The sequence below is a fragment of the Anas platyrhynchos genome, chromosome 1 (genome assembly GCF_047663525.1).
Source record: "Anas platyrhynchos isolate ZD024472 breed Pekin duck chromosome 1, IASCAAS_PekinDuck_T2T, whole genome shotgun sequence".
In the NCBI taxonomy this organism is placed as follows: domain Eukaryota; kingdom Metazoa; phylum Chordata; class Aves; order Anseriformes; family Anatidae; genus Anas; species Anas platyrhynchos.
Window position 1 is genome coordinate 83,938,806 of NC_092587.1, and position 25,923 is coordinate 83,964,728.

Sequence of the window (25,923 nt, forward strand, 5' to 3'; positions counted from 1 at the left end):
TACATTAAATTCATTTTATTCTCATTGACTTCAACAATTTTTTAATCTTTTTTTACACAATTTCCAGCAACATACATTATGAAATATACAAGATAAAGTAGGTGGCTGGGTTCTGCCCATCTTTTTGTTCCTCCCACCTCTGTGGAGGGAAGACTTGTAGTACACAGTGAACATCAGAATCTCAACACTGAAAACTGAGACACAAAACAAAAAAAAAAAGACAAAAATATATATGAAACTGTTTGAACTGGTCACACGTCAGGGCCAGGTACAGCACAATAAATATTAGAACTGCATTATCTTAGACATCTTCTGTAAAGTTTATAACATCCTCTATTTAAAGAGATAAGAACATCTGTTTTCTAGCATGAAATGCTACATAGTACAGTGCTGAAGGGTATGAACAACGAGGAATCCAGCAAGAGCTTGAGTGGTGACTATTCATTCACACATGCTCATCGTTAAAATAAGCAGCATTCACTGAAAGTTTTGTGAACTGTAAACCTAACCATTCACTACCAGAGTATCAGCTGTAGTAGTAGTTTCTTTTGGGAGAACCAAAAATAGGAAATCCATTTAGGTTTTGGCTGGGCTTTCCATGGCAAACGGCGAGCTGATACCGTAATGGGAGTGGCAGCGTTTGGTCCTTAGCGCCAAGATCCCTTTGCACCACTACTATTCAAAGCTGGCAGCTGGTGGAAGAACACTTCAGTGCGGAATGAATGCTTAAACAACCAGGCCACTGCCAGCGTCAGCCACAAGTTACTGTTTCGTGACCATACCAAGTCGGCAGATGCCAGCCAGGCGCAGTGCTGCACGACAAAGAAGCGGTAGATGCTGTCTGACCCAAAAAGCCCAAAGACTGGAGAGGATGACAGCATCTTTTTCTCTCTCTGCAGCAACGCTCGCAGTGCTGGCACTTGAAGTTTGTCAGCAAGGCTGTGCTATGCTCACTCCTCACCTCAAATCTAGTTTTGCCAATAAGCCAGCCCAAGACACAGCAGTTTCAGCTGCTTGACTGACTGTGCTTCCAGAGCATGGTGCAGAAGTCACCAGTTTCTCTTGCATCATAATCAAGAAGGCAGAAGTAAATCCACTCTGTACTGTTGCCCTTCCTCCTCCTCCCCCCCTAGCCCCAGCAGCTTTACATTACGGCATATTTTTACGCACAAACCGAGGACCTGTGCCACTGCCAAACAGGCCAAGGAGGCAGAGGTGGGGCGGGAAGGTTAAGCACATGCTTTGCTTTGCCTAAAAGCGACCCGGACACTGCACTGGAGGCAAGTGTTGGTAGAGAGCACCACCTAGGAAGGACTGCGTTCCTGGTCCACGCGTGGAATCGCCACAGCCCGTTACGGCCTGTAGGACGAAGCAGCAGTGCCACGCTTCACAAACTAAAGCAGCTGAGTGTTGTGAATTTTTATGGGGTGAGTGGGATGCAAAAGGTGAAAATCTGCTGGAAACCGAGCAGCTATGGCTTTGACTTTAGCTGATGCTCAGTCCAACAGTCCCATCTGTATTAGGTAGGAAAATAAAACTCTGTTTCTCCAGTGTACAAAAGCATACTGGCTACTTGTACATGCTCATCTTCTAGTCGGTCCTTTCTTGGAGAGAGCCACAACTACCACAATTCGATACCGACAGGCTCGGTTGGAGGTTGCAGAAAGGCCAGGGTAGTGAAGAACTTTGGTCATCACAGTATGGTCAAAAATTCTGCTCAAGAATAGGGAGTTTCATGATAGTCACTTAGCAAAGTGCTAGACCTAAATGCCCTTACCACTGCCAGCTCAGACCGTACCACACGACTGCATTAAGATTACACCTCCTCTGCCAGTGCAGCTCACTTGGTTGGGTCCCAAGGTGAGAGACGGCTTACCAAGAGAGCTGGGAGAGGGCAAGGGGATGTTTTTCCCGCCCTAGAAGTGTACAACAGCGTTTCTTCACTCAGCCGGGCCCATTCGCACGTCACTCACCATTTCAGACACACAAAGCAATGCCGAACACAAACTAAGAGGAATGTTTTGTAAAGACACTGAGGATGAACAGGGAAACGGGGCTATTTATCAACTCAAGTACTGTTGCATCATTCTTGTAAGGTAGGGAAGCAGAGGAGTTGAGATGAGGAATTTGGAGGACAAAACGGAGTGGTCACAGAGGCCGAGTCTAGTCTTCCAGACTGCGGAACGCATTCTGCATATCCTCAAACAGCTGAGCGTAGTCTGCCTTGATTTTTGCTTCACCATCTTTGACAGGGTCCTGGAAAACACCACGGCGGATGAACAGATCAGTCTTGAAAAGCCTCCAGTACTCGAGACAACCCTGCTTTTTTGCCAGTGCTATCATGTCCTGACCTCAGCATTAACACCTGCTAACTACAGAGCAGGCAGTTATAGCTCCGTGTCTGCTTTCTGTCTGCCCTTTTTCTCAGCAACAGCCCCAGGATTTAAATCTCATCCACTTCCCACATTCAGCGAGCGGGCAGAATGGATGCTGAACAGAGAATTATTTGCATGAGCAGTGCTTACTTTACCTACTGAAAAGCAACTGATTTGGAGAGGATCCAGTAACGCTTAGCATCTTTTTTAGTCCTGTGTGATCCAAGAGCTGCAGTAATTCCTACCAGCTCCTGTCCCGAGAGCAAATGGAGTAAGGTTCTTGTGACTCAGAGAAATGCTCTGCTGTATTTTTGGGGGTGCATTCCCTGTAAATGCAAGAGTTACTTTGCCATCACTCAGATGTTGATCAGTTAATTTAAATAGCCTTGTGAAATCCTAACAAGCTCAAGGACATCTTTGAACAGCTGCATTTTCCTCAAAATACCTTTCAGGAAAGGCAAGGGCAAATACTGTAACAATCAGCCTTGTTCTGAGGCTCCAAGGCCTTCCCTGAAAGAAGCAACAGCGGTCAAGCTATGAAATCTGTTAAATGCATTCACCATTCTCCTCTCAGCATTATGTTCCTCTAGGTCAATGCAGCTCTTGGTGAGTGCTCTGTGTTTACAAGTACGGATTGCATTACCTATCACTCCAAAGTGCACAGACAGCAGGACATTTAAGTTCATATGCCTTTTTAGTTGCTCAGGAAACACTTTTCTTTCATAACTATTACTGTGTTAGAGGGCCACCTCTACACAACGTTTTAATTCTACAGATTCTATTTTTCAGCCATGCCTATCCCCTGCTATGCTGCATGCCAGATGTCTTCTAGTGGCCAGGGTTTGTAAATGAAGGTATTACTTCCCCTATTTCCACATAATCAGCTCTCAAGCAAGCTCACACACCCAAGTGTGTCTTGTTTCATTCTTGATGTTTTCAGAATCTATACCAAGGATCTGCTTGTTGCAGAAACAAGCCGGTACCCTGCAGGAATAGAACACTGGCACACAAGAATGCTCAACTTTAAACATAATCTTATCTCATGGCATTATTTCTTGAAAGATTTGTGATACTGGCTTATAAGAGTTTTAAAATAAGCCTCACGTTTTTTAGAGAATATTGCTTAGCTACTTCAACATCAGACAGTGCCATAGGTTACTGTCCTAGCAGTAAATGTTATGACCAGCAAGCTCTGCGTGAGTTTTAAGAGAGGAGTAGGAAAGCTGCACTCTAACAAGATGGGTACTGAAGTTACTCAGAGGATACTCCAGTGTGTAGACCTACAAACAAACATACCTTGAATTTCATGGAGGTAAGTCTGTAGAGGATTTCACTCATGTTCTCTCGGATGATGGACCACGTGATCTTGTTGTCACTCTGGGCTGTGGTTTCTACAGCACGGCGTGCCATGTCATAAAATGCAATCATATTGGAGAGCATTCCCACGGTTTTATAGAAAGGGCAGAATCTGATGGAACAGAAGAAGATTCGTCAGGCATCTTGGAACAACTAACAGGACCAGCCTTTGCTCCTGCCTTCACAACAATGCTGAATTCTCACCTGAGATAACAGTCTGCTCTATTCTACAGGTTTCTGATACATGCTGTCAAAGGAGATAGTGAGCCTACGATTCACCTAATCAAAAATGTGGGACCTATTAGAGGCAAAGGCAATCACCCTGAAGTGAGGTTTCCAAAACACCCAAACACTGAACAAAGCAGGAGATCAGTAACCATCACTGTACAACTCTCACATTCAGTCCTTCTTCCTGTTTGGTCCATTATGGGATTAGGCTTTCTGCAAGAAGCCTGGGAGAGCCTGACAGTTCCACAAGTTTCTTTGCTCACAGGAATGGGAGTATTTTTATGATAAGAACAATCCAGAGGCTCAACACACAGAAAGTTTCTTTTTTTAATGGATAGGTGACTGCCACAGAAGGTTCCCCATTATTATTTATACAGTACATCAAGGTGCTTCCTGTGCACCCCTGTCCCATACAAGCATTCCTTGCCTTAGCAACATAACCCAAAGGCACACACCGTTATAGAACATGTCTAAATTTCTAGTGATTAACAAGAGAGCTACAGATTCAGACCTCACCTGTCATAAGGCGTATAACCATTCTGTTGCAAGAAGTCATCTTTTATCAGCTTGGCAACCTCCAAGGTAATCTTGTCTGTTTCTGCCAAAGAAGCCTAGAAAGAAAGGCCCGCTGTTAGTTTGGTACTCGGCTCCACTGAAATCACAGAATAGTTTGGGCTGGAAGGGACCTTAAAGACCATCTAGTTTTAACCACCTGCAACAAGCACGGACTTCCACTAGACCAAGCCAAATCCAACCTGATCTTGGACACCTACAGGGATGGGACACGCACAATGTCTCTGGGCAACCTGTTCTAGAGCCTCACCACCCTCATAGGGAAACATTCTTCCTGATATCTAATCTAAATCTATCCTGTTAGTTAAGAGATACATTGAAACATTACCTTCCTTCATAAAGAAGTAAAACCATTCACCCTTCCCTAAAATTCTGATATCCATGGAAGAAAAGCAAGATCTCAGCATTTTAAGTCAATAAGTAATATTAAGGATTTGATAGGAGCCTCCACAGCTAACCGTGGGCTTTCCCTTTGTGGCAGTCAAGAAAAATAAAGATGTTGATGCCAACAGTATGTCATACTGTGCAGGGCAGACACAACCCTGCTGCAGAGTTATTACTGGCACCACAGGGCACTCACGCTTCTCTACCAGTCTGAGTGCTTCTGTGGTGGGAACACAACCCGCAGTTACAACCACCAGGCTCAGTATCACTTCCTTGACAAGAACTCATTCTATCCTGTTCTGTAAAGTACTCTTTTAGAACCTATTTTTGTAAGAAAGAAACTGCAGAAGGCCCTAAGAGGGTATTTCCTTTCCTTCCAAGGCATATCTAAAGAAGAGAGCTCTGCTAGGCAAAATCTGGTGAAAGGCCTCCTCTTAGCTGGGCTAGAACATCAGTGAACAGGGCTAGCATCAGGACCAAACTTTCTTCGAACAACAGTAGTTGCAACGTGTTACGGGTAGCATTAGCTGTACCTTGTAAATCAGCACAGCTTGCCTATGTACCATGGAATTAAATTACTCTCAAATACGTGCTGGGTACCTGTCAATTATCATATGTACAGTGCTAAGCTAAAACAGTTTTCACTTGGTCCCTTTTGAGAGCTCTCCGGGGAAATTTTGCTGTCCAAGTTCAGCACTCCATCCAAAAACACTGAAATGAAGGAAGGAAATTAAAGGATGCCTGTAAAATGGAGCCATGTGTCACATCACAGGTCTCCATACAGCAACTAGATAACCGCCAGTTTTAGAACAAGCAGACCACTTCTGTTTCTGTGTACCAACTTGTAAATACCAGCACCTCTCTTCTGCTGCTGGGAACATGGTTTCTGAGAAATTGTAACTTTCCAGGCTACTAAAAATAAAGATCCGTCTGCATCACCTCTCTTACGAGGTCTACTTCCAACAGAGTGCTATCGCAGTTTGCAACACAGGGCACTTCAGCAGGACTTGAACACTGGAGCGAAGTTTCTGAACTCCCCCATTAGATGCCCTGCAATCTAATTTACATGAGAAAAGTAGCCTCAAGCCAAGATTTATCAAATCCAAAAAAAAAAAAAGTGTGTCATTAGAAGTCAAATAACATACAAGAAAGTTTCACAGAAGCATGGTTAAATGCAGGAGAGCCTGGCATCTCCCAGCAAACATTTGCCTTTTTTCCATGATGCAGTATCCATCAAGTTTGGTCTAGGATATGGTCAAAAGCCCGTGCTTGCAGTAAGGAAGTGGAGGACAGCTCACAGACCCCCTATTCCCTCACAGCTGGCTACTCACCTTCCCCACAAGCTGCACAATCTCTGCAAGGTCTTCCTCTTCTTGTAGGATCTCTTTCGCCTTTGTCCTGAGAGGGACAAACTCTGTAAAATGCTTGTCGTAGTACTCATCCAGAGCGCGCGTGTATTTGCTGTAACTGATCAGCCAGTTGACAGAGGGGAAGTGTTTGCGTTGTGCCAGCTTCTTATCCAGGCCCCAGAAAACCTGCCAGAACCAGAAAGATCCCCTAGTTTTTCAAACTGAAAGCAAAACAAAATAACTGAAAGCAAAATGAAAACACACACAAAAACACAACACAACAAGCAAGTCTGAGCAAACAACACAGCAAAGGCTATCAGAAAGAAGCCTGAGAAAGAAAAAGAAAACCTGCTTTATGCTAATTTAACTATAGCAGTGACTTTCAAACACGTATCTCAAAAAATGAAGAAGTTGTTTAAGCTGAATTTAGCTTGAGACTCCTCCTAATGGCAGAATAAGCAGTAACAATGTCACTAGTGGAGTCTAGTTAAGCAGAGCTCTATTTAACTTTGCTCCTTTTCCCAAAACAGGGATGGGCAATCAGTTGCAAGATATTCTTCTCCCAGTCAACTGCTGTGAGGATTTTTTCCTGATTTTGATGTACCTACTAAAAGTGCTTCACTTTCCATCCTAGCCATGAGTGGCCGTGCTTCAAATGCAGCTCGAAGGGCTGCAGTCAGGAGGCAGGTGGATATTCCTGAGCAGTGTTGGCAGGATTTGCCACCTCTTCTCCCTCTTCCAAAGGCTTCTCAAACACATCAGTTCAGAGACCGTCTCATAAAGTCACCTCTTACACTGTTAGAACATTTTCCAAAGCACCCTACAAAGCTGCCTGTATCGAATCAAAGCTCTCGCACCGCCACTGGCACAAAGGTACTGAAGCAAAACCATTTTGAGTCTGACAGCATGGGCAAAAGAGCTGCAGCTTGAGGGACGTACCTGCACAATGCCCAACGTAGCTGATGTGACAGGATCTGAGAAGTCGCCACCTGGGGGAGAGACACTGAGCGGGAAGACAGAAGGAGAAATAGTCAGAATCACTGTCACGGTTTAAGCTGAAGTGCCAAACATATGACTACACAGGTCAGTGATTACAGAAACAAGAAAGGTTAACACCGTTTCACATAAATAACAGATCGCAAGCTTCTGCTGCATGATAGTGGCAGTGCATCTACACAGGGATGATAGCAAGCATACCATGGATTACAGTTATTTCAGTAACTGATTGGTGATATCAAAGTATGATTTTAGTCGCTTTAGCTTCAGGTAGTAACCCCAGCTTGGATTACCAAACCCATCTCAACAGGAACAGATTCAATAGGCGTGCCGATAGGGCAGCTTGAGACACAGTGAAAAGATTATTTTACAGAAAATACCTCCTTTTGAAATTATTTCAGGTAAATATCACATATTGATTTATACTATAACCAATTCAATTTCATTTGGGCTTGACGTGCCTTCCCAAACAGGTAAAAACCTTCCCTTCCCTTTTCCATGGTTTGACATCCCTTGCAGTGCCAGTGCTAATGACACTCTTCCTGGAGCTGCTGCCTCTGACTGCTGCGACTGTGACTCCACACCTCACAGAACTACCCTCCACACTCATTCTTTCTGCCCCTATGCACATTTTAGCATTATTTAAGGGTGAACAGAGATTAAGCATCTATTTACAGATCTGTAGCTCTGCAGCTGGACAGAGCAACGAGGCCTTCTTCTCTGAAGGCACTTTGACTTTTGAAGATATACGGGAAGAACTGCAGCCAGTGCAAAGCAAAGAAATGCAACACTCACGCTCCAACAATGCTGACGCTGCCTTCCCTTTCGGGATTTCCCAGACACTTCACTCTGCCAGCTCGCTCATAGAAAGAGGCTAGACGGGCACCAAGGTAGGCTGGGTAACCGCTGTCTGCAAGTATCAACACACGGGAATCGAGTCAAAGGCTCTGAGTTTAAAGAATGCGTTTACAAGACCGGACCGAGGAAAGGACTACTCACCAGCTGGCATTTCAGCCAGTCGTCCCGAAATTTCTCTGAGGGCCTCAGCCCATCGGGAAGTAGAGTCTGCCATCATGCTGACATGGTAGCCCATGTCTCGGAAATACTCAGACAGGGTGATTCCTACAACAAAGACAACAGCATGCTGCAGGATACAGTTCAGAAAGGAATTCTACCCTCATGTGTTGCCACTACGAGGCAAACAAGATAAATAATTTAAGTTCACGTTCTGATGTCAACAGAGACTGAAAGTTACTCTTTCTTCCCACATGTCCATGCTGCCTTTTTTTTTTATTTATTTATTTCATTTCACTCTCCCCGTTTTTGCATAAAAACCACTTTGGCCTATCTTATATTTCTGTGCATTTCTTGAAGGAGACAGGGCAATATCATTGACAGTGTTCTTTGCCTCACTGAAACCATGAACAAAGCCTCTTCTTACTGTAAAATGTCTCCTTCCTTTCTAAGCTACTGGAACACAAGTGTCAGAAAAATGTTTTATCTGACAACTTTTCATTAAAAAAATATATAAAAAAAATAAAACAAAATCCACAAACCACAATTCTAAGAGGCTGCAAAGGAAAGCAGACGACTCAGAGAGCACTATTCCTGCCCACTGAGTAGCTGTACTTGTCAGTAAAAAGCTACTCGAAGCTATTCATGGAGAATGTAAACTTACATAATTAATACATGGGGCAAATCTAAATGAGACCTGGTGTGGTAAGTTCAACTTATAAGCAAGAATTAATGTGTGGAAACCATAGTTATATACAAGCAAGTCAAATTCAATTGTGACACTAGAAAGACAAGGCTTGAAAGGGTTGATTTCTGTAATTAAGCATGTTTCATGGTACCAACCATCTCAGGAACTGAAAATATTAGAACATGATGGCTTGCTCTACGCACAGAGCCTTTTCCAGCCTGCTGTAAATCTCACCAGTGTAGATAGAGGCCTCTCTGGCAGCCACAGGCATGTTGGAGGTATTTGCAACCAGAGCTGTTCTCTTCATGATGCTTTCCACCTTGCCATCAACTTCCATAGTTAACTAAAAGGGGAAAACAAGACAAAACGATTACTTCAGCTAATTATTTAAACTGTAGTTCTCACCTTATATCAGGACACTGTCCTCACAGCCAGTCTAACAAAAGCGGTGACCAAATACAAGATTTCAGGATGCTACACGGTTTCACCATCCAGATTGCACACAGCTTAGCCCTAACGTACACACCTCAGCCTCATTTCACCTTCTGCAAGTGGCAATCCCTATTAAACCCACTTCTTACCACAAATGAGTGATGACAGATTCACTGCGTCAGGTAGTACATTATGTTCTTTAAGCCTCACTTTACTAGGCCAGAAGAGCCAAATATCTTACTCACCTCTCCTAAGTCCATGAAGAAACAGAGCGTTTTTTCTCCTACCCATACCAATCTGAGATCATTTTTGACAACTTGACATAAACCCACATACATCTCTCAGATGAAGTCTCACACGCATGTGAACAATAGAATGCACATCCTGACATTCAGGTAGAACTCTTAAAAATATCCCAGGATCTACCTTTTTCATGGCTGCTCTCCAGCTTGCAATCCTCATCTTGCAATCGACACAAGCAAAACTTCTACCCCTTATTTCTAACAGTGGAGTTTCAACCTAACAGTTCAGACTATCTGCTCCTTCCCTTATTTTACAGAAGGCTGTGCCACAACTAATCCACAAGTATCTAACAGGCAGGACGGAACCTGTTGCATCTTTTTTTTTTTTTTTTTTTAACTAGGTATTTTCTACTGCATCCTTTAAACCCAAATGCTGCATTTGCTACATGTGCTAAAGCTAGAAAAGTTAGAGAGAACGCCAATAAAAAGTAATATCTTTATAAATTACACCCAGGCATTCATGTTGGCTTTATTTTAAACAAGTTAAAAAGCACATTTAAATACTAGCCCAGATGTTTCTTGAGGGGCCACTGAAGTCATTCCTGAATGAGCCAAAAGTAATTTCTGCTACTACAGTCAGAACTAACAGCCAGGAAGATCTTTTCAAGCCACTATGCCAATAAGAAATTGTACTCAGTAACAATATAGTATAATAGCAAGTCTTTCCAAAATGGTTTACTCTCCATGAATTCTCCGTACTAACCTCAGGGAAATCTCTCAGCACTTCAGACATTTCATTTCCTCGTTCTCCACAGCCTACATAAATGATGACATCACTGTTGGAGTACTTTGAGAGAGACTGGGAAATCACAGTCTTCCCACAGCCGAACGCCCCGGGAATCGCTGTTGTGCCCCCTTGTACACACCTGAGAAAAGAAAAGGGACTCTGATTTGCAAAGAACTCAAGAACAACTCTCTCCCATCTCATAATAATTCCAATAAAGCTGTGTAATTAAAAGCAGAACAACAGGAGTAACATTCAGTGTTCTAGGTGAGAAGCACAGAGGTATTTCACCAAACCAGAAGACTGAGGGAATAAACTACCCTTTCCTTCTACTGCCCTTGAATTATGTGAGTTATGCTGGTACAACAGCTCTGCTTTCAGGCTTGAAACATGGTTGTTTTCACAGCTGGAAGCACTGATGGAATGCAAACATCAAGAAAAGAGTCTCAACTGCACTTAAGTGCGCATTATAAGAATAAGAAGCAAAATATTTAGGACCAAAAATTACCAAATTCAGTGCTTTGGAAGTTAGCCATTTAAAAGGGCATTTTGAGTTACAATTCTGCGTGATAGTTTTCATAAGTAGTGATTCTAGAAATGCACACCCTCAAGACCATGGAAACAGATCCTACTCATGTGCTCAAATGGAGATATCCAAGCTTGAAAGCTATAGTCTTTCTGTAGATTTGGCAGGATTACATTTAGACTTGTCAGTTCTTTGCTGGATTAATGCACAAGAACTATCTTGTCAAACTTCCTTTTAACCTTTTTCCACTAGTAGGTTCTCCTGGCAGATATATTATCAATCAATATTATCAACTAGGTGTAGCTATATTTTTTTTCTTCTTTTTGTTTTCTTTGTGTTTTTTTTTTTTTTTTTTTTTTTTTTTTTTTAATTTATGCTCAAATACAAAGTGAGGGCTTGGGGTCTGTTTGCCCTTAATAAATTAACACCACCCTCACCCTCTCCCCTAAAAGAGGTTCCATACTACAAAATTAAGGGTAATACTTACGGGAAGAGGGCATCCAGCACCCGTTGGCCAGTTAGCAAAGGATGATTCGCTGGTAACTTTTCAGTAACAGGACGGACTTGACGTACAGGCCAAACCTGGACCATAGTGAACTTCTCCTTCACACCTTCAAACTCCAGCTCTAAGACAACATCCTAACAAAGAGCACCAGACATCTGAAGTAAGCAAACGGTTGCACACTTCATATAGAACTTCATACAGAACAGGAAGGGTACATCAACCCTATGAAAGAGACATGGAATATCCTGGTAACCGCTGCTTGGGAGACTTACAGAAGTGTCATAGTTTCCTGGTGGAGCAATGTATGTAACTGTACCCCTGTTCCGTGGGGGCAGCATGATTTTGTGCTTGATAAGGGAATTTTCATTCACTATGCCATAAATATCTCCACCCGTGATGTGGCTGCCGACCTGAAATCAGAACAAGTCTATTAGTCATAAGTGAGAACTCCAGTTTAAAAAAAAAAAATGCTGACAAAGAATCACATAACCATAGCTATTAAGTCTAGTACCGTGATTACTTCTTTTGTAAATGCTTTGTTACAGCACAGCAGCCCATTTACATACCTCATTGCTCCAACATCACATTGCTAGCAATACTACGTGTGTTCAGAAGCATTTCAAGGCTTAGAGTAAAGCAATTACTGACTGGTGCAAGGAATTCTCCTTGCTCCTTCTATACCTCTCAGCCTAATGTGCTAAGGAGAGAAAGGACAACATATGCTAACCTAAAGGACTGGAATAAAAAATAATAATAATTAAAAAAAAAAGCATATGCCAAGGGCTAAAGCTATGATATTTTCCACTTCTAAGGCTACCTTCACTGCGTGCTGTTGTTATTCTTTTTGCAGAGGTAGCACCTGCTAGTGTTTAGTGCAATTCCACTAGGCTCTTTATAGTGCTGCAAGTAAATTAAAGCTTTGAAAGTTTTCCATATGCAGCAACAACACCCAGTAAGTCACACAGAGTAAGTTTTCATGATCCTTGTCTAGTCCTCACTCTCATATATCCCTAACACCTCCTCGCACCCCTTTTCATGAACTTAACTCATTGTAACCACGGTTACCAGCAGTGACAGCCTTCACACTCTGCTGTGGCTCTATACTCCAAGAGGAGAGGAGCACGAGAGGACGAAAGGCTTACCAGAACCTACCCGCAAATTTCTAGAAGGTGTGAAGTCCCATTTGACATCTCGGCTCAAAGCGGACACATTGACACCTCTAGGGATATAGATACTTTTGGTCAGAGTGCTGATGTCTGACAGAGGCCTCTGGATACCATCAAAAATAGCTCCCATAATGCCAGGTCCCAGTTCCACCGAGAGGGGTTTGCCAGTACGCAGTACCGGATCTCCTACAGAGACACCAGCTGAAGATTGGCTGAGGAAAAGTTCATCCAGACAAAGGACAGGGAAGAAGGCATCACGCTCACATCATCATACTCTTGTCATCTTTCTAACCTTAATACAATATTTTTGTTAATATGATATGTATCATCATTTGAGAAGCATGTCGCCTAATTTTAAAGAGCATTTGTCTTAGATTAGCATTTTCCTCATCTCTAATGTTGAGCTGTCCAGTCTATGCACCACCTGAGCTCCAAAGATGCAAAAGGGCCTATCGGAACACAAGAGAAACCCCCAAAAGCCTATGTAAGACTTGAGAGATTAAATGCAAGTTGAGCTCAGAAAGCCTTCATTATCTTCTCATGAGAGATCTAAGAGTAAGAAATACTTAGACATTGGACTTGTTCAGTGTATTGATGGAAGGCTACTAAATATTGCAACGATGAGCCAACTAAAATCACAAATTATTAGGTACAGACACAATCTAGTAACCAGTTTACCACCCAACTCTCCAAAACAAAGCTTTGGGAGTCAGCGCAGGCTTTTTTCTGGCCTTTACACACAGGCAGAGCCAACTCTTAAGTTTAAAAGACTGAGAAAAAAAAGTCTGGCTTCAAGTTTAAAGAACTGCTCTTATGTTCTTTTTTACACTTGCAACAGGAAATCCACTTTAAGGCTAGATTTCAGAATACAGGCTGTGCCTTGGCTGGACACAGACTCCACAAGCACAATACAGAAGCAAAAAGAAGAATTTATCACATCTGTCAGAATAGTCTGTCCAGAAGAAATCCTGCCCACTCTGCATTTCCTTCTGAAGTGCAATACAAGCAGAATTTTCAAAAGCAAAGAAAAAAACGATGACAAATACTACTGCTTGGTAGTTTTGCCAATCGTGGTCGACATCTGTCAAACAACTTTGTTAGCAAGGAGCTGTAATACCTGAATTCACGTGAACTTAAATATATATTACTTGGTTTCTACGTAAAATAACAGGAATTTCTTTGTCACACAGCCAAACAAGGTAAGATTTACCTCAAAAGTGTCAGAATTTACAGAAGATGTGGCAGAACAGATGCTGCTGCCTGCTGGCATTGCAAGTACCAAGCGCTGGTCCCAGCCAGCTTTGATCATCACCTTTACCATAACTACCACGATGTTCTGAACAGGCCAGAAAAGGATACATGTTTCTTCATACACCTGGACAGTTGCCAAATCACCTTCCAGTCGGATGATTTCCCCCACCAGTTCGCTGTGGCCTACTCGTACCAGCTCATACATGGCAGCTCCTGCCATGTTGCAAGCGGTGACCACTGCAGAAGACAGACACACACGTGAATGTTTTTCCTGTAGTTCAGCAAATTTGCTCATCAGGAGTCAGTAAGAATTGGAGAGCACACGCCTGGTATTCACCCAAATCAGAAGCACATTTTTGATTTAACAAAGGGATAATTTGGCTGCCACAATTCCTGATATTTTTAGTTTAAAAGCCTATAAAAAAAAAAAAAAGCCTTCTTTCCACATTTTACACTGTTCCTTTATATTCATAAGACAATACTATCAGAGCATAGTATGCAGACAAATCCTCTGGCATATCCTGACAGATGGTGAACGTTAAGGGTTTTGGAGGTGCACTGGACTTTGCAGGCATCATATTCAATAGTGACTTCTCTATTTCGATACTTCATTTTGTAGAAAAGGGATGTGTATTTCAAGGTATTTAGTTAACCTCCTACAGATGAAGTCTACTTTACAACAAAGTTTGGGCCTGCAGCTTTCTACCATGTTGACTTACATTTTAGCAGGTTGTACACGGACTACTACACAGGGTGTTGCTTTTACTACAGAGGGTTTTAGGACAAAATTTATCATGTCTTATATCGTATCCCATTTGCAGTTAAGGAACGGGCGTTTTTCTTTAGGTAGATACAAGCCATGGAAGTTTCTCAAAGCAGCTCCACTACCAAAAATACATGCTCTTCTTCTGTGCTCACATTACTATCCTTTCCTTCATCTCTTTCCCTCATCTCTTGAAGAAGAGGAAAAGACAGTAGAGTTTGCATGTAATTCAAAAGCTGTTAATAGCAGAACCCAAATAAACCATTTAGGGGGATAAAACAGGAGGAGCAGTCATCCTTCTCCCAGCTGTAATACCACCACGTATTGCCACCCTCCCTGACATCTGCAGCACACACTGTGCAGTAACACAGGGCAGCCTGACAACAGCAGAGAATTGAGTGTTACAGAGTGCAGAGGGTCAAATGGGATTGGGTCTGGAGCACAAGTCCTATAAGGAGCAGTTGAGGAATCTCGGGTTGTTTAGTCTGGAGAAAAGGAGGCTCAGGGGACACCTTATTGCTCTCTGTAACTACCTGAAAGGAAGCTGTGGGGAGCTGGGGTCGGCTGTTTCTCACAGGTAACTAGTGATAGGACCAGAGGGAATGGCCCCAAGTTGCACCAGGAGAGGTTTGGATCGGAAATTTGGAGACATTTTGTCTCAGAAAGAGCAGTCAGGGATTGGAATGGGTTGCCCAGGGAGGTGGTGGAGTCACCATCCCTGGGAGTGTTCAAGGAAAGGTTGGACATGGTGCTTAGGGACATGGTTTAGTGGTGACATTGGTGGTAGGGGGATGGTTGGACCAGATGATCTTGGAGGGCTTTGCCAGCCTTTATGATTCTGTGATTCAGTGAGAACAGACTAAGCATCACATACATTTATAGAGAAGCTTCATGCAGTTTCCTGAACAAGTGCTTTTTTTTTTTTTTAAATATTAGTCCTAAGACTGTTTACTGGTCATTATATCTTTCAAAAACTAATTAGCCTTAAAACCTTGTTAATATATATCTTTATTTTTTATCAGAGTAAAAGGCAGCGATCCTTCTTAAAAAGGAAAAAAAAAATCCCACCCAGAACTTTATGATACTTCTTCCAAGTTAACAAGTAATAATACTTCTCGATTAATAACAAACTAGATGAAACAGAAGCTATGATTTTGCTTACAAAATACCTACCAGGTCCTGAGACTCCATGGACATAGCCAACAAATGCCTCTCTGTCCTCATCACGGATTTTGGGTAGCTTGGAGAAGTCCATTTTGTCTATTTAACTGTTCAGAACGAAAAAGAGAAAAAAATAATTTCAGAACAGAAGCATATGCAGGAAGTTCCTCCTCTCCCTCCCCTCTGCACTCTTTGTTTCCATTTAGAGGAAACACTGAATAATTCTGAACTCATACAGCCCGAAGCACCTTACCTGCTCTGATTTTAAAGCAACAGAACGTTAAAAAGTAACTCGTTTAAGCAAACAAGAACTAGCTTCCACTATTGCAGACACACACGGTGAAACATCACTCCCCAATATGCTCCACAGAAGAGACACACTCCAAAAATACCCTAAAACTGCTGGTCTTCTTTCAAGCCAAAGAACAAGATATTTAAACAGGGAAGAACCTCTTCTGCCATCCACATCTCATCTATCCTCCTTCAAAACCCAGAGTTTTCCACAATTCTGAGTCCATGATTCTGATGCTGTATGCAGAATGTTCTGGGGCTGCTTTACCACCACGGTTCTTTAAAAAGCAAGACTTCAAATATTAGTTATGGAAATTCCATTTTTGCTATCTCAGATTGCTGAATCAGAGTGTTCAGAGCAAAAAATAAATAAAATGACAAGCACCAGCACTCAAACGTGAAAGTCTGCTCCACATCCCTCACAGTCAGCAAAAGGTTTGAGGCAGCCTTTGCACTTGGTGAAACCTGTGGAGCATTAGAGAAGAACTGTGCCGAATAATGGCCAAAAAAACCCACTGCACAACAGTTAAACAATAGACTTGCCATTTGCTGCCTAGAGAAGTGAAACAAGGAAAAGCTCGTTAGAAGCAGACCTCACGGATCCCTGCCTGTCTGTCCTGTAATTGGCAGTTGGGCTGTCCTGCTTCTGGCGCCGATAAGAGCAGTTCAGGGTTTTGCTTTGTCAGCCCTTATCATGCTTTGTGTTACCTTGGAAACGGAGCGGTGTTCAAGCACAGCAAGGCAAATGTCTGCCCACTTCTACCTTACTGACACTTTTACAGTGCTGGTGGAAGCTGCAGAGTGGTAGCCCCAACACACGACATGCTCTGCTCATCACCAGGGCCTACCCAGCGCTGCGAGCCTTGTGCTGCATCTGTGCACACTCACAGTCCCCCCGAGAAGCTCGACCTGACCCGGCGGTAGCTGATATTTGCCATCCTTAAATCTTATGATTATTTTCCATCTCTTTAACACTACATTACAGATCCTCTGCCTATTTGTCCTGATGAGCAGCTTCTTCCAGGCTGCGTTTCTCACTGGAGTGGGTTGTGTAACACGGCTACCAGGGGTTCCTCTCCCAGCAGCCACCCCAACAGTTGATCGTGACTCAGTCACTACCAGCCTGGAGTGGAACTGGTAAGTCAGAGCTCAAAGCTTCTCTAAGTGAGGCATCTGTGAGATCCCCCTACTCGCTAAAATGGCAATTTAGCCTTTAAGCTGCCTATCGTTTAGGCCCTGAAGATGACTTGAATTTCACTGCTTATTTTTCAGAATTCCCCTCTGACAAGTGGCAGAGGGAGGGCCTCACAAAGCAGTCTGCAGCCCCTGAGCAACTGGTAAGAGCTGGTTCTAATTGGACCAACACGATCGTTTCCTCTTTTTCATTGCTTCTGACAATTAAAATGTTGCAAAACTCGAGCACAATTACTGTTTGTACTGAAAAAAAAAAATGCAGCCGGTCTTATAAAACCCACCCAAAATGCTCACTTTAACAAACCACACAAAACAACCTCTCGAGTCCAACTACCAAACCTTCTAGAGGAGCACAACGAAGAAAGGGTTAAACCATTTTTTCCTAAGTGAATCAGTGGTGCTCTTTGGTGACTGGACAGTACGTGGTCCCCTAGCAAAGACTCAAATTACCAAGGTAAGAAAAGGTGGGAAGAATACTGGCCAGCTTCAATTTAAATTAACTTTTTGTATCCAAGTCAAAACCTGAAGCTGCTGCTTGAAGCAAGTGTTTATTTTTCAGGGAGGCAAAGAGCCACCTCAAAACTGTCATTCCACAGTCAAAAGGCAACATCTTCACAGCCAACATCAGCCTCTCTTGTGGCTGCTCTTCCTACAGCCTTCCCCACTTACCGTCCGAGCCAACTACCAGGGAAGGATCACCTATGGACACGCCAGTGAACCCTGCCCCTGTCCTGACCTTTGGCAGCTGTACTGACTGCTTCGAAACACAAGGATCCACTCCTGCTCCAAGCGTAAAAGAAGCAGTGAATTCTTCCTCACCTTTGCTGACCCCTTCTTTAAGGGGCTACACATCTTTTAACCTTGAGTGCAGATTAAGAAAAAAATGTTATTTGTCTCTGCACTGCTTTCTCATTGTTGCGTATCAGCCTTAGATGTTTATTTTGGATGGAAACGTCTCAGAGGGCAGAAATGTTATCTGCCTGCGCCGTTACATGTCTGCCTTGATAACACGACTTCTCTCAAGCGTGCCAGAATTTGCTGAGCATCGCTTCACGTGTGGGCAGACAGCACGTACTGACCCCCAAAGCCAGAGCAGCAAGCCATTTTGGAAACCTGCTGATTCTTACAGCCTTCCAGAGGCCTCTCGCCAGCACAGGATATGCAGCTCACTCCAGCAAACTCTACTAGCACACCTACACAGGGTATTAATTTTAACCCCCATATCATAACAAAAATGCATCTTGTATCCTCCACAACTTATAAATTAGTAACCTTCCTTCTCTTAAACTGTTCCACTATTAATTTGAAACATGCTTTAAGATCTAACATGGTCGTATTCTGCATCACAGTGCCACAAATCAAAATATTACATGCTGCAGTAACATCTCAGACTGAAGGGTGCTTTAAAGTAACACTTTAGTCGCCATTAAAGAAGAAATGGCCAGCAAACCTGATTTTCTATCTTGATTTTTCTCCAGCATAGTAATTTGGCTACGCGGAAACCCCCTGCAATGAAAGTATCCTGCTCCCAGTGCTGTTTTCTGTTACCATTCCTTGGTTCTGCCTCAAACATTTGATCAGTTTGCACAACGATCTGCCTAACCACAAAGATCTCTTCAAAATTAAGACTCTGGTGAGATTTTTAGAAGGAGCCTCCTTATAGCAAGGAAGAAAATCCGTGAGTATTTCAGGTAAACACTGAGTCCTACCTTATTTTGCAGAAATACAGAGGAACGCAGACCCCCGCGAATGAAGCAGCGCAAGAATTCAGCAGCTAAGCATCACCGCTTGGGAAAAAAAATTGTCCTTCTGGTGCCCCTGTACACAGGGATGAGAAAGCCTGCTGCAGAGGGGAACGAAATTTCTGACACACAGCAGAGGCACAGCCACCTGACTTGATGAGTCATCAGTCTCTCTCCCACCAGCGCTGAGGAATGCCGCAGTAGCAAACGCGGCTACCTAAAGCCCGGCCGAATTCCCATCTGTGCCCTCCTTCGTGCCCAGGACTGAGCCCAAATAATTCAGCAGCAGGCTCCAAGGGATGCAGAAAAATCCTGGAGAAAGGGAGAGAGAGAGCTGCCTGCTTTCTGCCTCCGGTGTAACAGATCCGTGCCGGTGCGCTCGGCTCCCCACCAGCTTAACAGCACGAGTGTTTAACGACAGAGTGCCCAGGGAGGCGCTGACAGCACCGCAATGCTAATTGCTGGAGGATTTAGCACAGGTATTGATTCCTGGCAAAATAATCTTGTGGGGCTTACCGCTAACATAAAAGCCCTCCCCCTAGTCGGCAGAAGCGTGGATGCAGCTGCATGATAGCCAACGCCTCAGCTACACCAACTGATGCTCCGCACCAAGCGACAGCCACGTGCACATGGTGCCGAAGATCAGCAGGCACTGACACTGTCCTGTGTATTGTATAAAGGACGAGAAGCTGGGGGGTCTCTCCCCAAAAAACATGTGATCCCAAGAGCTCCCTGCAACCATCACAAGTTTGCGAGATCATCTTCGCAGGTTCGAGGGTAAGCAACATGTCATGTTGGCACAAATGCTCAAATACGCCAAGCAAAGCGGTATTAAATAGCGCAAGACTTGCAGTTCAGAGGCAGCAACATCATGTTAGCAAGTCAACAGCGCTTGGATTCATTCTGCTGGAGTAAATCTGAAGTAAGGTCACGGATTTTACTGCATCTGAAACAGAGCAATGTGTTTTGACTTCTTGGGTAGGAAAACGTAGTTAAAATACAAGCCCATACATTCAATATCCAGGAAAGCCTAACAGGCAGACGCAGTAAAACCCAGCCAAATAAAGTTTTCCAAAGAAACAGGTAGAGGACACAAATCCCACTATCCAGACGCACAAAGATGTGTTGCAGGGGTCCCATAAATATGGCAATCATTGACGTGGATTTGCTGGAAGTTGGACACTTTATACTTCCCCTTTGAACAGATGATATTTTTAAGAGGAAGTATTAAAAAGAACAGTGCCGGAGATACTAGACAAATGCAGAAGTTCGGCAGCATTTCTGCACCTACAGTCCGGGAGATTTTCCCGGAAGGAACAGCATGGCCAGAGCTCTGACACAGGTCACTGGGAACGGAGGACAAACGCTCCTTCACACTACACAGTTGCAATTTTACCATAATACAGCAAGGAAAACGATTCCAGGTTTCTCAGGCACCGAATAACAGAATTTCTGAGGTTGGAGAGCGCCTCTGCAGATCGTCCAGCTGGGTTCTGGTGACCTCCAAGCATGGAGACTCCACAAACTCTCTGCATGGTGTTCAATCACCCTCGCAGTAAAGAAACAAACAAAAAGCTTTTTCTGATGTTTAAAGGGAACCCTGTGAATTTCACTTTGTGCCCACTGCTTCTTATTCTTTCAACAGGTACTGACTGAGAAGAGTCTGGCTCCATCTCCCTTGTGCCCTCTCATTATGAATTTATGCACTTTGTGGTCAGGTTCTCCGAGCTTTCTCTTCTCAAACCTAAATTCTCAGCCTAAAATCTCTTAAGAGAGATGCTCCAAACCCTCAACCAATCTCTGTGGCCCTTTTTCCCCCATGTGCAAGGCTTGCCATTTGCCTTCGTTGAACAGCATCAGACTCCCGCCAGCCCATTTTTTCTAGGCTGTTTATGCCCCTCTGAATGGCAGCACAGCCTTCTGGTGTGCCAACAACTACCTTCCAACTTCGTTATGCAACATACGAAAATCATGCAGGATTTACCTCCTGTAACATGCCTTAGTTTTCTCTTCATAATGAACATCACAGCACTGAGGCACTGACTGTACCAACCTTCATGCCCTAAGCCCAGAACTAGAGGTATCGTTGTTTCCTAAATTCAACAATACAGACAAACCTCCCATTTAAATATTCAGCCAGTTCCGCTTGCCGCAGGGCACACTGAGGTTGTCTCTGCTCTTGGTAGGTCAGGGATTTGTGTAAATAACGCTCACTTAGAGCTATGGAATGACCTGCAACTCATTCACTGCATAACTGCTTTGACCCACCGGGGATTTGCTCAGCTCAGCAGATAACCAGCCTTCTGACTTCAAACGCAGCGGTCACACGGTACTTAGAATCAGTAAAGATCCCAGTTTTGTCGATTAAAATATTCCCGTTTCCAGAGAAGCCACTTGGTGTGAGTAAATCTTCACCACCTGACTGCTTAAAAGCCACCCAGCGTTCCACAATATATTTTTCTACAGGGGTTCTTTCCTCTCAGCCCAGAAGGCTTCTCCAGAAGAGCTTTAGAGGTCAAAATGGATGAGCTTCCTCTGATTTCTGAGCCATTACATTAGTTTAGTAGCTTCCAACTGTGAAAAATTTTACATTCCTTTCAGACTGTAATGCCTCCTGCCCCTTCTTTGGCTTGATACGCTTTCACACAGAATAAAGATCTAACACAGCAGAGATCCAAGCTGTAACAGAGAATACCAATGCAATATTCATTTCTGTGTCCTACAGTGACCACTGTTTCTCATCCTGATCCCATTTTCTGACTGCTAGGGCTGAGAAGTTCTGCAGCCATCTGTTTTGTGCAACACTCTGTCATTTCCCCTAGACGAGCAGTATTTTCATTAACCTCACTAACCTTACTGCAAAGCTGAAGTATCCACCCTTGTTTTCATAAAATAAAACAGTCACTCAGCTTTTAGGTGCATTTGGCCTTGTTACTTGAAGTATTACTCAGAGGGATATTAAGGAATCTTCATTTTATTATGTGATGTATTGGACAAAGCAGCTAGCTTAAAGGGCTGAATCAAGAATGATTTTGCATGAAAGCCTTTAAAAAAAGATCTAATACACCTTGGAGATAGAAGCACTCTTTTCCAGCACTTTGGTATAATGAAACACCTGGTTGGAATCACAAATGTACACACTGGCATGGGACTCCCATAAAAAGGAAATTAAATTGAGGTTGAGGTTGACTTTCCCTGTAATGGAAAACTTCACCTTTATGTTTTAAAGCAAGTTAAACCACATTTGGAGATTTTATGTTCAATTACCTGAAGTATTTACAGATTCTTCAGAACAGCCAGAGCCCCTCCAACGTAAACTACATATGGTGGCAGTTGGCTGAATATCTACTAGGTGACACAAATTTGTCACAATAACAAACCCCTCAACATTTCATGGATCTAGAAGAAATTCATTAAGCAAAACTGACTTTTAGGAAGTCCTTATCAATGCTCTTTGCATTTAGCCAAAAAATACCATATTAGTTTTTCTGAAGAGCTGCTTTTAAAACTTTCTATTACAGTAAGAAATGAAATAATGATGTAATAATGAGAAGGACCAAACGTTTGTCCCACTAAAGATTTAATTTCACGTAACAGAGGCACCCTCTTGGAGCACCACTGTCCCTTAGGAGCTTGCATCTGCAACAGGTCAACTTTCAGCACGGGTTTCAGCTCGTTTAACGGTCTAGCAGGAAAAATCTCTGTTGTTAATTGATGCAGCAACCGTCTTCAACATTATCCTGCTCAGGAATGCAAAAAAGCAAATGCTAATGCAAACGGCCCAGTGCTATAGACACATGGTCATGACTGCAGCTTCTCATATTAGTTTTAGTACTCCTTGATTACAACATCCTAGAACAGCCACAATGGACTATCCAAAATGATGTGAACAATGACAGAAGAGCTGTCAACAGCTACCACACATGCATTAGATCACTGTCAGACAAACTATTTCTGGAGTGAGCACTGAAATTTTCTGTCAGAAAAGCTCAGCGCAGTAACCAAAGTGATGACCTAGGAAATAAATTCAGAAGCTAAGAGGGATTTTCATCTGCTATTTGGTTAAGTGATAGGAATAAAGCCTGCTAGGCTATGATTTTCGGGATTTATCCATGTATATCTAACCAGTTTCAGAATAAGAATATAATTTTAGTACAGAAATGATGCTATTAGATAGCAGGTAAATTACATACAGAAGTCTAAAAAGCTGGCAGCAAAAGGTCAGTTGTTCTGAGTGGGAGGTGTTTAGGAGAACCTGACAGAAGCAGGCGAAATAAATGCATGCAGAGATGAGATAAGCTAGCCAGGACAAAAATTACAGATATACATTGTAGAACTTATTGCTGCGAGATACAACCAAATCCAGGTGTTTAGTATAAGCTCAGTCTTCCACTTTCAAAGGTGGAAGGGACTATGATGACAATACGCACACAAAAAGCCCTTTTTCAGAACAAGGCCAAGATCCAGTGCTGACATCCAGAAGATCCAACCTAAGGCAGTTTTGCATGATGGATCTGTAGGTAATCACCTACTGAAGAAGGAGCTTAGCCTCTGTACAGACAGAAAGGGTTGATTCATTCAGCTTCCTGTGCTGGAGCAGATCCCCATTTCTCTCCATCCAGCTGGAAGGCTGAAGAAGTCACATGCCTGAGGACAGTGAGTAAGAGTGAACAAGCATGATATCCCAGTTGTTCCAATCACCTGTTTTCCTTGATTGTGTTCCATTCGAAACAATCATGTGGATACCATTGCTCAACAATACCTCAATATTTCCAAATCAAAAAAAAAATACTTTTTGTAAAAAATGATACAAGTATTGGGGAAAGAAAATCAGTTTCAGTTCACTGTGGTAACTTCTGCCTAAGTGCTAATATGTTTCCATGCACTTTAGTTAAAAAAAAAATGATAAAATAAAATAAGGGCGCTATTATTGGCCAGCAACAGCATGCAACATTTTTTGGTCAACACCAAAGTAACCAAATAGATGTACCAAGTTCTCCTGTAATGCTTTCACTTGTTTTAAAAGGCTGGGGATGTCTAATTAGGAACATAGCTTCAGCACAAGCAAGCATGAGGGAAAAACACTACTAGGAGTTTGGAGGGCTTCGGAACTTGAAGAGACAGTATTGTGATATCAAAACACAAAAGGAGGACCAAGGTGCATCTAAATGCATCTCCAGGGGAATCCTCCAGTAATCTGCTGGTCTACAGCTGTTTCAGATGACCACAAGTAATGGTAGTACCCGTGTGCATCTGGAAGATAAATGTTCCAAGTTTATACTAGGGAAACAAAAGACTGAAGCACACTGAAGCCTACAGACTTCATCCAGCAAGTTTATATTGAGTTATAAAGCAGTTTACATATACTTAGATCAAAATAAAAGTTAAACTTATGCTAAGATGGTATGAGAATTAAGGAAGTAGTACTAATCGCTCCTGGATGAACTTTAAAATAGAAAATAGCTCTTGATTGGGAAAATGGAAGGATGCATTTTCAGGAAACTGAGATCTTGTGTTACTATTGCAACACAAGACTTCAACCCCCCTTTGAAGAGTCAGCTGATGTCAGCTGACATTTTCCAGCCTTGTCTTAGTTTCTCCTTCTCCACCCTACCACACTGATGCTTCTGGTTGTTTGACATTAATGCCATGCTTTGTCTCCTGATTATGGAATTGACGCTAGCTGTTTCTGCCATACAATAATAAAACAGTTTTCAAGAAGACCTGACCTAATAACCTGGAAAGCACAGTAAAAATAATCTGCAAGATTTCTGGGGTATTCAAAGACCTGTAGACACTAACTTCAAGTCACATATTCTTAGTTAGAAAATAATAAAACGTGACAAAATTACTAACAAATAATAAAACACCTTTAAAAGTACTGTGTAGAGAAGCTAAACCTTCATCTGCTGCAGGCCTGCAGAGTGCCAAAGTCAGTACAAATTCAGCAATTTACACAATATAGTAAAGATCTGCCTATAGTTGTTCGAACTTTCACTCAGCGATACCAACCTACACTAGGCACATGCTCACTGAGGTGCTACAAGTGGGCAGGCCCATGAACCAGCTTCAGCTTGCTGTTGGCAGGTTTTCCTCCTTTTCCCTCTCCACTTCACCAAGTCGTATTAGCATTTTAAACACTGCGAGGGATCAAATGGCTGGTGTGCTCCGCTGAAGCATTGCATTACAATGAATAAAATTATCACCAAACTGCTTTTATTCCCCGCTGGAGTATGAATGCTGTAATTTGTTGTAGGAGAAGTGAATAAAATGTAGAAGAAATTGCTTTGGATGGATAGATCCTGATACATACATGTCACATACCGGAGGGTCACAGCTAGCGACGTGAGCACCCGGAACAAAGCCCCTTCACCTTAAACCTTACCTTTAAACGAATTTTACGTGCAGATCACCTCAGGAGGGCTCAGCTTCCACCCCTAACTCCAGGAACACAAACCGCCCCGGCCTCACCAGCGGCGTTTTCAAGCAAACCACCGCCGGCAGGCCCTGGCAAGCAGCACCGCGGTACCACAGCACCCTCAGGACACAGCGGGGGAGCCCCCCCGGTGCTGGAGCCCCACAGAGCGGGCCGGGCCGGGCCATCATGGCGGCGGCGGCGGGCACCGGCGGCCGTTGGCGACCGTTGGCGGCCGTTGGGAGCCCTGACAGGAGACCCCCACACACATAACGGAGGCGAGGGGAGCGGATTAGCGTGGGGAGGTGGTGAGAGAGGAGGGTGAAGGAGATGAAAAGGGGAGGGGGGGGCGCGATCCTCACCTGCGGCGCCCCGCTCCCTGCAGCGGCCGCGGCCCGGCTCAGCTCAGCTGACGGCGGCCCCGTGTGCGCATGCGCCGCCGCCTCACCACCCTCCCCTCCCTCCCCTCACCCCCCCCCCCCCCCCCT

At 43.4% G+C, this 25,923-nt stretch overlaps 1 protein-coding gene across 2 annotated transcripts; it reads right to left on the bottom strand.

The window, feature by feature from the left end:
- Positions 1-25,923, bottom strand: ATP6V1A (ATPase H+ transporting V1 subunit A). 2 transcript variants are annotated; one of them, XM_038181052.2, is made up of 15 exons: positions 25,798-25,923; positions 15,806-15,900; positions 13,978-14,106; positions 12,605-12,819; positions 11,725-11,862; positions 11,435-11,586; positions 10,401-10,563; positions 9,198-9,306; positions 8,261-8,383; positions 8,057-8,171; positions 7,205-7,268; positions 6,248-6,451; positions 4,476-4,570; positions 3,672-3,843; positions 1-2,256 (listed from the first exon to the last, which is right to left on the bottom strand). In XM_038181052.2, the coding sequence occupies exons 2-15, from the start codon at positions 15,885-15,887 to the stop codon at positions 2,164-2,166; spliced, it is 1,854 nt and encodes a 617-aa protein (XP_038036980.1). In that variant the 5' UTR covers positions 15,888-15,900; positions 25,798-25,923; the 3' UTR covers positions 1-2,163. The 2 variants fall into 2 exon arrangements, with proteins under 2 accessions (XP_038036980.1, XP_027305495.2); XM_027449694.3 differs by lacking the exon at positions 25,798-25,923 and adding an exon at positions 18,988-19,155.

Bases quoted from the DNA above. Each gene is read 5' to 3' on its own strand.
- ATP6V1A (XM_038181052.2), bottom strand. From the start codon at position 15,887: ATGGACTTCTCCAAGCTACCCAAAATCCGTGATGAGGACAGAGAGGCA. The intron at 14,107-15,805 runs GTAGGTATTTTG...TGTCTTCTGCAG, and splicing joins CCATGGAGTCTCAGGACCTG to TGGTCACCGCTTGCAACATG. The intron at 9,307-10,400 runs GTTAGTACGGAG...TTCCCCTTTTAG, and splicing joins TGCTGAGAGATTTCCCTGAG to TTAACTATGGAAGTTGATGG.